At 40.9% G+C, this 12,497-nt stretch overlaps 1 protein-coding gene across 2 annotated transcripts in view; it reads right to left on the bottom strand.

The window, feature by feature from the left end:
• Window positions 1-12,497, bottom strand: part of MORC2 (MORC family CW-type zinc finger 2) — a 121,543-nt gene that overhangs the window by 91,226 nt on the left and 17,820 nt on the right. For both annotated transcript variants that reach the window (XM_075212944.1, XM_075212937.1), the window contains exons 3-7: window positions 10,219-10,272; window positions 9,680-9,714; window positions 8,709-8,777; window positions 8,342-8,432; window positions 7,608-7,716 (exon numbers count right to left, since the gene is read on the bottom strand). In XM_075212944.1, the coding sequence (XP_075069045.1) occupies window positions 7,608-7,716; window positions 8,342-8,432; window positions 8,709-8,777; window positions 9,680-9,714; window positions 10,219-10,272 (358 nt within the window). The remainder of the gene's footprint in view (window positions 1-7,607; window positions 7,717-8,341; window positions 8,433-8,708; window positions 8,778-9,679; window positions 9,715-10,218; window positions 10,273-12,497) is intronic.

Below are 12,497 nucleotides of genomic sequence, written 5' to 3' on the forward strand. Positions count from 1 at the left end.
CATTCAGAAAGTCCTCCAAGCTGCAAGCTGCAGCCCGATTACATTGTGCGTCTGGCCGGTGTGAAAGCCGTGGCTCTGAGTGGGGAGGAAGGCGCAGTGAGTTCACGTACAATTCCCCCTTAGCAATGACTAGTTCTGCTAGTGCAGAGATAGCATTACACTTTTGCAGCCAGTACCATTGACTAATGGGGTGTCCCAGGCTGAGGCAGGTTTGGCGTCGTCAAGGAAGCTGAATCAAAACGTACACTAGAGACTTTACCTTTTGAAGTGGTGACACTTTTTGGATCCCAGCTGGAAGAGATTATTCGGGTGGCTCGTTTCTGCCCATCATCCAAACTAAACCTAAATAACCCAGGATTCGGTCCTTTCATCCCTGCAGTAGGTCAAGGGGGGCTCCCACCAGGGGACAGCCCACCTCCTCTGGGGACGTTTCCGTAGGGTGTTAAGTTATCGATCTTGTACACTTTCCTCGTCGCAGATTCTTCACCACGGGTCTGATGTGCAGCAGTCCCGTTGTCTGGCACTCCGAGAGGCAATGCATAAAATTCTGGTTTCGAGTGTGATTATTCACTTTCCTCCTCTTGAATGGGGTTTGACTCTCCAATCCCGTAGCCGGACGGCTCGTTCCGCCCAATGTTGAACCTCAAATGGGTTCATGTTCTGCTCTTCAAGATGGAGTCGCTGCAGACAGTCATTGTGGGCATGGAATAGGGAGAGTTACTTGCTTCTATGGATAAAAGATGCTTACCTCCATGTCCCCATCCGGGAAAGGCATCAGTGTCTTCTTCGCTTTACAGCCTATAAAGGCCCATTATCAGTTCTGGCTTTGCCCTTTGGCCTAGCTACCTCCCCAAGGGTTTTCACAATGGCTATGGCCGTCATAGAAGGTCTCCTGTGTTCTCAGGGCGTCACTGTTGCTCCTAATATAGACAACCTGTTAAAGTCCCCATTACATTCTGTTCTTCTACACCATCTTCATTTGAGGGTAATAATTCTGGAAGCACACAGCTGGGTAGTAAACCTGCCCAAGTCTTCCTTAATTCCCGTACAAAGGATCTTATTTCTTGGCCTTGACACAAGGCGTCAGCGGGTATTTCTTCTGGAGGACAAGGTTCTGTCAAAGACGAGGTCCCTCCTGGCCAGGCTGAAGGTGTCCCTTCTCCACTGCATGAAGCTGCTTGGGGTCACGGTATCACTGTTTGAAGCAGCACACTTTGCTCAGTTTCATTCTCGTACACTCCAGAGGGAGATTCTCTGGAAGTGGTCCAAATCTCCCCTTCATCCGGACAAGCAGTTCATCCAGTTGTCTGTGACCATTCGCCAGTCCTTCATGTGGTGGTTGATCAGGTCGCATCTCATTAAGGTTTGGTCATTCCAGTCGTGGGTGTGGACCCTGATTACTACAGACACCAGTCTGACCAGGTGGGGCAACATCATCGTTGCTCTCCGGTTTAAGGGTCTCTGGGGCCCCCAAGAGGCACTGCTGGCAATTAATGTGCTGGAAATCCAGGAAGATCTACAGGGCGCGTGTACAGGCTCACCATTGTGGTCACCCAGAGATAGAGCTTATGGCACCCCATCTGAACTTCAAGGTCCCCTTTTTTGCGTGAAGTCCAGAGATCCTAAAGCTAGGTACACCAATTCCGTGGTAGCTTCCTCAGTTGTACTTGTGTCCTCCGATTCTCATGCTCCAGTGGGTGCTCAAGATACTGAAAAGAGAAGGGTTACTGACATTATTCTGGTGTCTCCAGACTAGGCGCGCCACACCAAAATCCATGGGATGGCCTTATGATCACCCTTCTGATCTTGATCTTTTCATTCAAGGCTATCTTCGTTGCCTCTCTTTAGGTCATATGGCTTTAATGACATAGCTATGGAAACCCGGATTCTTAGGATCAATGGTTTCTCCCACACAGTTGTACAGAGGCTAGGAAACCGCCTTCTCTGGTGTGAGAATCAGCTTTCACACTTGTCGGTTTAACATTTCTTGCTTGCTCGCCTTCCCTCAGGCAGGTCTCGACAAAGGTCTCAATCTATTTTCATTGAATCTGCGCCCTCTTTCTTTTTTCTGTGCAAGATGGCAGTTATGAAAGATGTGCAGACTTTCTTACAAGTGATTCTCCATGCTCAACCCGCCTTTGTGCACCCTGTTAAGCCATGGGTTCTTAATTTGGTGCTCCGGGCTCTTACCAGAGAGCCATTTGAGCCATTGGAGTCAGTGGATCTCCGTTAAGTCACCTGGAAGGTTTGTGTTCTTACTCGCTATCTCTTTTGCTCGCTACGGTTTCATTTTTGGCCCAGGCAGTGGTTCCCAGGAATCCCTGCTTTGTACCTTAAGTGCTTTCATGTTTTCACTTAAACCAGGATATTGAAACAGAGGAGAAAATGCCAGAACTATACTTTTCTGATGCGACTTTGCTGCTTCTGGATGTGGACGACGTATACAAGTATGGTTGGCCAGCCTCTAGGCTGTCTCTTGCTCATTGGATCAGTTCGTCTTGTCGGTTGCCTTGTGCTCAAATTGGCTGTGCATCTTGGGAAGAGCGTCACGATGCTCCGGCCAAATAGTTGTGCCAGGCTGCAATGTGGTCGAATGTCCACACTTTCCAAATTTTACAAGTTGCAGGGCTTTGCATCTCAGGATACTAGTTTTGGACACAAGGTTTTACGCATAGCCATTTCAGAGCAATCCCTCCCTCCCTTAGGGGCAGTTTTGGATTATCCCGCAGTGTCCCCCATTGGTAAGCCAGAGAAAGAGGATATTTTACTCACCTTAAAATTCACTACTTTTAGTCCTTTGGGGGACACTGTGCTCACTCACTTTACTCTGCTTGTTTGCTTATTGCCTGCTTTCATCTTTTCGTGCAACTTGTTTTAATTACAATTCTGTTCTAAAAACTAGCCATGGAGCCAGGAGTAGGATGAAAACATCAAACTATTTTATTGCAGTGAGAACTCAATTCAGGTAAATGCAAGGAAACAGACCAGGTGAAGCTGGGTATATAAACAAACATCGGGTGTGGCTGGATTACAAGTAAATGGTAATGAATACAACACAGTAGGTCCAGGTAATTTAATTGAACAGGGATTAACAGCTGGGATCAAGAATTCAAAGGAACTGTAAATTTGCAGTATGTCCAAAGCACAAGACAGTTTTCAGGTAAACATCCAGATGACTGGGTACAGGTAAGTAGCAAGTGGTTACTGAACTTTTTTTTTTTAATAAACATTTTATTACATTTTTCCAGGTGAATAACAAAGAGTAGGAAGTTGACATAATATGTGAATCAAAACAAAAGTTGTTTCCAAGAAAAACAGATATGTACAAGTACCTAAATAAATAATCAGTGAGGCAGGTGCAGATAATTAACAGAAGATTAACTCCTGCCAGTGAGGAAAAACGTTCAATGGTAGAACAGCAGCAGCTCTGGTGGCAAAGAGGTACTGCAGCCAGGTACAAAACAATGGAAGAGACTTAACACTAACAGTGTTACCTCGTTAGCCCCTCTCATCTGAGCTTAGCTATTAAAAAAAAAAATGAGGATGAAAGAAGCATAATAGGGCTGGAGCTGTCCTCTCGCCATTTTCAGATTGACGTGCCCCTTACTTCAGGACAACCTACTATAACCCATTGTTGCAGTGTCCCCTAATAAACTAAGATAAATGGATTTTCCGGTGAGTAAAAAATCCTCTTGTATATTATTTGTCACTTGGTTGCAAATTATCCTACCATTAGTAGTGCATTTGAAATGTGCACAGCCAGGGTGTAATGAATATCATCCACGGACTTGTTAATACAAGTTGAAATATTTTGCCTGGAAGTAGGCAGTTTCATCAGAAGGCTACAGAGGATAAGCTAGGACACCCAATTCAGAAATAGCCAGTAAAAAGGAATTTAAGAGTCTAGGGGGTCAATGTATCAAGCTGAGAGTTTTCTGGTGTGTTTGAAAGACCAATCAGATTCCAGCTATAATTTATTTAATACATTCTACAAAATGAAAGCTAGAATCTGATTGGTTGCTATAGTCAACATCTCCACTTTTCAAACCCGCCGGAAAACTCTTAGCTTCATACCTTTACCCCTAGATGCTTGAATGGCAGCTCCAGTAGCAATGAAAGGATCAAGTTTTGGTTCTTACCAAAAATACAAGTGGAACAATCCAGCTGGATGAGAAAAACCCCATGATGAAAGGTCTAGACTCAGGAATAGTAGCCAGTTTTCTCTGACAGATACGGTGAAAACTGGCCAAACTCAGTCACTGTCTAGGCCATCCTGTAAGAGTGACCAGAGGTGTGCCAAGTTGAAAGATGAAGTGTGAACTCTCTTTCACACAGGCCTATGTATGTTTTTCACACTATGGTAATTTTTCAAGGAGGCTGGTTTCCTGTTCCTGATCATTGTATGAATTACCTTTTTGAAAGCCCCTTAGCTTGAAGAATCATGACATCAACAGGTATGCCTTTAAAGCCAGCCGAGACAAGTCTTCGTTGTTAAATGGCAATTGACTGAAGAATTTTGAGGCAGCCTACTTGGTGGTTCAATTGACCTGCTTGGAATGTTGGTATACCATCATCGCCTCTGTTTTGTGCTACCAGAATTACTGGGACACCCTCTCTCTTGCCTTTCTTTAGAACATGAGAATGCATTGGGATTGGGAGGAAAAGATATACTAGTTGGAATCTCCTGGTTTTTGCACAGCACCAAACTACTTTGTGGTTCAGCCGAGAGGCCATCATGTCCACTTACAATTGACCCCACCACTCCGCAAACTAGTTGAAAAACCACTGGATAGAGGGAACATTCTCTGGGAATAATGGTATGCCAGCTCAAGAAGTCAGACTCCAAAATGTCCACTACTGGGATAAATGCCACTAAGATGGCAAAGACGTAATTTTACACCCATCGCAATATCTTGGCAGTTTCCTTCATCACCAATGAACTCCTGGTACCCCTCAATTTATATATGTCATAGTAATGGTGTTGTCCAACTGGATTTCAATGGCAAATTATGCTGTCCAATTCAGGCCCAAATAGTACTCCACCTGAATAAGAGAGAGACTCCAAAGATTTCTTTGATTCTGTGTCTGCATCCCAGGACTTCAGCAATAGGGTCCTCCTGGCTGTAACTGCCGTTGCGGAAACAGAGGAGGAGATGGAAGCTTCATTCTGGGCAGCTTCATATACGTTTCCTGAAGCCTCCTTGAGGTGAAGGACCAGGGGAAGCAAGTCTGAATGCTGCAGACTTGTTGCCAACTGGTCAGCCCATGTGTCCATAGCGCTGGCAACCCATGCTGATGAAAACACGGGTCTAAATGAAGTGCCTGTTGCAATGTAGATGGACTTTAAGAAAGCCTCTACTTTACGCTCAGTGGTATCCTTCAGGGGCTGTCCCTGAAACAGGGAGTGTGGTCTGGCGAACTAAGCGTGCCACTGGCATATCAACCCTTGGGACCTGTTCCCAACGGTTTAGATCATCCTCCTGCAATGGGTATAGAGCAAAGTACCTTTGTGGAATAACAAACCTGCGATCAGGTTGCTTCCAGGATGCTTCTGCGATCTCTTTCAACTCCACTGATGGAGGAAAACGGATCACCTGTCTCCTGACCTTTTTAAAGAGACTCCGATCTGTAGTTCTAGTCTCCTCTAAGTCTAGCAGTCCAAGTGTCTGCCGCACTGCTACCACTAGGTCATCAATCCCCTTATATCTGGAAGATTCCTCTGGGTCCGTAACCTGTGTGGAATCAGAATCCTCTAAAACCTCGCCCTCCTCTTCTGAAGATCTCTCCAAATCAGAGAGGGACAAAAGGGGGTTAGCGGACCTGTGTCGCTTTTTCTTGGGCGCCTCCAAGAAGTGGTTTAACCGATCTAGGCTCCTGACCAATGATGTAGACAAAGCCAGTTCTCCAGTAAGAGGAGCTTGGGAGGAGAGTACGGATAGATCCTCCGCCTGTCCTGAGACAACGGAATCTGTGATCCACGTGGGTCCTACCTGAATTAAGGGGTTCTAATGTTCCAGAGGTTGAAGGGAGTAACGCAGCAACCGCCGGAATCTCTGCCGGTTTAGAAAGCAGTTGTACCAATGTGGAAATCCCTTGCGTCACAGCAGCAGCCCATGCTGGTGTCCCCATTATTGGTGATGCGTTAGTCTGTGCCTACGCTACTATGGGAACCCCACTGCAGTCAGTACAAAGCGTCCCCTGTTGTTCAATGGGTAATTTAACTTTACACTTGAAGCAAATATAATACTTTGACCGAGGTCCTTTACCCTTGTCAGACATTTTATAAGTAACAGTGTCATAGTAATAAAATGTAATACAGGCAATCACACAAGAAATAGACAGAAGATACTAACTAATCTATGACAGAAGTCAAAAGATAGTATCCTTGTTAAAGCTGTGTGGGACACAAAAAAATATCTATGCAAGTAGTATTCTATCTATTAATCAATTTGCATGAAACAAGTTTTTCTAATACACCCCTATCTAATTATAGTCAGTATAGAAAAAGATTTTAGTGGTACTTAGCCTTCCATAAGGCTAAGATGTCTGGAGCAGGAGAGGTCTGTCAGCAGCTCTGTGTGTTTTCTCAGAAGTAGCTGCTGTCTTTCCCAGCAAGATGCTTTTGGCACCTTTAGGGGAGTCCAAAATGCCTCTGCAGGCAGGGGAGCTCTATTACTTGGCTCTCTCCGTCCTGCACCTCTGCTGTCTGCCCCTTTTTTTTTTATAATGCCGGCACAGGAGATTTACTGCTGCTTCAATAGGCAGTAATTGCTAAATTCTTTATTGCTCTGGTCACTGTTGTGGCTGCTGTAATCGTTAACCAAGTTCCCCCCCTCCTTTTTCTGAGGAGGGGACTTGGTATCTTCCATAATGGCAGCCTCCGACGCCAATTACTGGCGCTCTCTACCACTCGAGGTAGCGCCGGTAATTGGGTAGAGATCAGTGTGACAGCGACTTATAAGCCATCTATCACACTGAGAAAGGGATGATGAAACAAAATTCTGAGAGCCGTCCGGCTCTCACTGTCTGACAGCTGCCCCCTTTCACAGAACTAGTTTGCTCTGTATAGGACAGAGCACACTCATGTAAGGAATAAAAATAAATAAAAAATAAAAATAGTTAAATAAAATAGTTATAAGTATAAGAAATAGCCACCTTGCATAAGTAAGCCCAATTCGCTTGTGCACTCAACTAAAACTGAAGAGGCTACAGAGGGGTTGCAGAGGGGAGGGGTTTGTCAACATGATACATTAACAAGTTAACTAGTTAAGTGCCAAACTGCACTCCCCTCACACAACCACATGGTAGCAGTGTCCCCCAGATAGGATGAAAAAGAAATGGGCACTCCTTCAGAGTAGAATAGATGGTTTATAGAACTCTTACAGTTAAATATACGTTACACATGAGCAAATAGAAAGTGCATTAATATGCAGCAAATTTGTTAATGCTTCAAATTCCCCAGTGTTTATAACCACAATGTAATGGAAGTCCTTCTATTAATTAATAAGAACAAATCAGTCTTTCCCTTAAAATTGCTAAAAAGTGAAAAACAAAAAAGATTGGCAAGCATTTTTGGTCTAAATCATAGAGCAGTAAAGTTTACTAACCTCATCGATTCCTTCTTCTTCATGAAATGTACGTGACATAAAGAGACATGTCATTGAATCTTCTTTCTTGGTGAAAAGGATGAAATCTTTTCCAATTCTCATAGAACCACTGGTGAGTGGACAATGGAGCAAAGCATGGAAACAATTGGAGGGAGAGAAGAAATAAAAAAGTGGTTTTCAAAAGTTTATAATTTATATGAACATCATTAACATGTTATATCCATATTTGGTTAGCTGTACCAAGTAAAAACATTTTAAACAAACCATCTCCTACACAAAATTACATTGTGCAAACTAATAGTCTGTCATCTTAAAATGGCTGACCTCCTTAAGGCGTTTAGAGAAAGCACAAAGGCAGTGCTGTACGAAAGGGGTATACCCGGAAGAGGGCTATTACATAGTAGTGCAATGCCCTATTGGGAAACGTAGTCCTCCAAGGGCTATGCTGCTTTTTTTTTAATGTACTGTCTCCATATTGTCAGTGGTAGACTCATATGGTCACCTCAGAAAAGAGATAACAATGTAAGCATCCCTGTGAGAACTGGCAGGTATTCCAAAAAATATAATTTCACGTACTGGAATTACCATTGGTTTTTAAGACACGCAATGGTGCAGCATAAATGTTGCTTTAGTACATTACCTATTAAAATACAGGGAAGAATTTTAAGTTAGTACATTGATTTTTTGTTTAATAGAACACCATTAGCAAACAGCAATTCGATCCAGGCACTTACGATTTCAAACCATTACCATACTGCCCAATTTGAATAGACTCAGGAGTTCTTTTAGCAGAACGACCAAACTGGATAACGCTTGCAGCTTCACCTATTAAAACAAAGTAACATGACAAAACATAACAGGATTATGTCCCTTAAGTGCACTGCTAGACATAAAAGTATTCAAATAATTTTACAATATACCAACTATTCTATGGATTTCAGGGCAAATTGTAAGTTGCAGACATGTTATTTTATTTCTCATGTGTTCCCATGACTGAAATCTAAAGCCATCTTAAAATCTCAAATGCTTTTGAATAATTCCACAATACATCACCCATCGAAAAAAATTCTAAAACAAAAGGAAATGTTTTGTATTACTCACTTGGATCCATTCCTGCACCATCATCAAGAAAGCAAAGCATAAAACCACCTCTCAAATCCTCTCTTGGCACTGCAGGTGATACATTAAAAAGAAAAAAAGTTAGTCTGCATATAATAAGTTTAGAAATGCAGCAAAACAATTAGCTGTAATAAGGACGGCTTTCATTCCCCCCACAGGAATAAAATACCCTGATATTTCAGCATTAAAACCACTCAATACAGTTTCAGGCCTGCAGTCCAAATGTAATTTTGTAACATGCACGGTTTTTGTATTTCGCAAATGTATTGGTTGCAAAAATGTGTAACTTCTGATGGGTGGGAATTGAACAGATCAAGAAGTTCTGTGTTGATTGTAGGTTAGGCACACTTGTGCACCTTGAAATACACACATAACAAGATTTTCTGGTTAATGTGGGCAGTGGACTAGAGCATTTTTGTCCAAAAGTATTTAATCAGCCTATACTTTTCCACGATATGCCTTTTATACCTTCCAGGTGGGCTTTATATGGGAAACTACATTTTCAGGCACAGTTGTACAAAAGTTATGCAATAAAACCATTTACATGCATGGATAGCCCCAACATTCACTACAATTAATTTAAAGACATAAAATGAGGCTTGACCAACCTGCATTTTAAGAGAAAAACAGGAAACGTTATACATAATGAAAGGATGTTTCTAAAGTAATAAGAGGCATGACTTTGTAGTGATCTTTTTACTTTTTCCCCATGTACATTAACAGTTTGACCCAAAATTCCACAAAATTAGGCAAAATGATTTTTACAGGAAAAAGGATTGCATAATCAAGACATACCCAACCAAGCACACATGTGATAAATATGCCTTTTCAACACATTGTTTTATCAGTGGTCTAAAAAGTTAAATTGCAATTACTCAACTAAATATAATGGCATCATAAAAATAATCTATACTTAAATATCAACAAGACAGCTTTGTTTTACCCAAACATACCTGCAAAAATATCAATTCTTGTAGCATCAGCGTCTCTACAAAAATGAAATACATTCACCAATAAGTATTCTAGTAATCAAATATATAGACATTCCTACCATGAAAAATATGCAATCTAAAAAAAAACAAAAAACCACACAATAAAATGGATTTGAGCTCATCGCAAAAATAACAAATATAGGGCTCAGCTCCAATTTTGGAAATACTATTCCTATCAGTGTTATCCAACTGATTTTTTTATTGTCCCAACATGCTTGGATTAATGTGAAATATCACTGACAGTAAAATGAAATGCCGGATAAAAAATTACATATGTTAGCAAAAAATCCATTTCTCAGTAAGCAAACATATCTGGAATCTGTATCTACATAACCACTCCTCAATTATTTGGGAGGGAAATAATACTGCAAGAACAATCTGAGAATGTTAGTGTTATTAACTATGCTATTTTAAAGCTAAAATTATAGCTACACAAAACCAAGAATTCATAGTCCTTAAACACTGTAACACTCTAGCAATAACTGACAAACATTACATACCTTGCATTATCAACTAATTCAGCCAAAGCCCCAAACAGGAACTCATGCGTTGTGCTATTTAAAAAAAAAAAAAAAATTGCGTAAAAATGAAGAAATAAAAACATAAAAAAAAGAAACAAAACAGAAACATGACCTTACAAAAATTACTTATTAAACAAAACAAACAAAAACCACATACATCTACATGTTAAATGATCGTACAATGTGAAATAAAGAACCCTGTCTGAAAAAAAAAAATTTCCACACTCAAGCAAGCTTTTTGCTCAACTTGACGTCAGACACAAAAAAAATATATGTGGAAAGTTCAGCTACATTAGAATGTCTTTATTATTGTTTTATACACTGAAATTTATATGGGCCTGAACAATGTTAGGACACACATCCATTTGCGTTGCATATCTTGCATGAAATAGCTCTGCACATGCTCAAAAATGGACTTGTAATTCATGTCCGAAGAGAAATGACACTTACTACTGTCTACGACTTGAGAGGCGGAGCAGAGGAGAGAAGGGGCGGACCATCATAGGTAATGTACAGTAAGGGCATTCAGATGCGACCATTTCAAGTCCTAGGTTTCAACAAGTACTAGCTAAACCATTTCTACCGACTACAGGTCAAGTGTAAATGCCGACCAATAGTGATACCTGATACAACATAGTGTTTGATTTAAAAAGTACACTTATGGATGCCACCAACTAGCACAGAACATGCAAATGCAAGCAAGATAGGATATAAAAAGGATACATGTACAGTACAAATTGCAAGCAACTTTATCTATTTAATGTAATAACAAAAAAAAGTAAAAATTACAATTTTAATATAAATATTTCTATAATTACATTGTTAAGGGTTGTTGCAAAGCTTTTATGCATTCTGATGTGACTTTTTTTTTTGTACATACGCATGTATGGATACTGCAGTCTGTTTTGTGTGTCCATGTACGGCAAGTACTGTTTAGACAGTAAGTACTTTCACTCAGATTTAAATCAAAAAGTGTCTTGAGATTTTAATATGGTTGGAACTACACTCAAATTCTGTGCCTTTTTTTTTTTTTTTAAAAACATAATGGTCGGACTTGAATCAGACCCATTGTGAGTAACAGTAGTAACAATTTAAGGAAACCATCACATTCAAGTAGTCTAAAAATGCATGGAGGTACCATCCACTCCACTTTTACTGTTGTATTCAAGATGTTCTTATGGAGAATATATATTATGGGGGGGGGCCAAAAAAAAAAAAAGCTATTTTCAGGGATTTAGAAATTAGGAATTATTTCACACTGAAGTTATTGTTTGTGGTAATTTATATTACATTACTTCATTTTTTTGGATTAGCAGTTATATGTGAAACTGAATGCACTTGTTTAACTCTCGCTGTAAAGATTTTAAGTTATTGCCTTTCACCAAGGAAGATAACTAATGGTAGATACTGTGCCCAGGATTCTTTTCATATGTATTGTTATTATTCTTCCTAGAGCCGGTCCTTTGGAGTTTATCTTATATTCAGTAAAAGAAACATTACTTGGAACAGTCATAACAACTTTCACAACTTCCAAATAACACTGGTCTTTTTGATGATGAATCAGAAAAAAAGCATCAATTGAAAATAATATACAAGGTCATCTTCAAAAGCATGCAACCAAACTAGTTTTATTTTATTTACACAAAAAACAGGCTGGAAAATGGAATAGTGAGCCCATATATATTCCATCATATTGTTTTATGTATTTACATTTGGCGACCATTAAACTTAAATTTACACGTGCTTTAAAAAAAAAAAAAAAAAAGAAAGAGAAAAGAGGATTGCCTTATCGTATGCGGATTGTCACAACTGTATGTTGCGTACCTGGTAGCGTTGGCACTACGTGGAGGAAGTTGCGGAATCTAACGTGCCACTGGTCTTCACCAGGAACCCCCGCAAGGAGGTATGGACCGCAGGAGACACGCAGGTCGCGGTCCTTCCCCAAGTCGGATAGTGAGGCACATGAGAAGAATGGCGAGACAAGCCGGGTCAGTAACAGTCTGGCAATGCGTTACAACAGGGAAATCCAAAAGATTGGTCAAACTGTCTGGGTAGAAAGGGCACTGGCAGGCAGGATAGTCAAGACAAGGCAAATATACAGGAACAGTGGAGGCAGGTAAATGGACCTGATACTCTGGCACTAGAGGACAGACAGGCTATGCCTTATAAAGGCTGGGCAGTCAATGGATGGAGAGGGGGCGGCGGCACTGTCATCAGCCGCCGCAGGTTATGAGTAGCAGTCCGTTGCCTAGCAACGG

Source organism: Mixophyes fleayi, chromosome 1, assembly GCF_038048845.1.
Source record: "Mixophyes fleayi isolate aMixFle1 chromosome 1, aMixFle1.hap1, whole genome shotgun sequence".
Taxonomy (NCBI): domain Eukaryota; kingdom Metazoa; phylum Chordata; class Amphibia; order Anura; family Limnodynastidae; genus Mixophyes; species Mixophyes fleayi.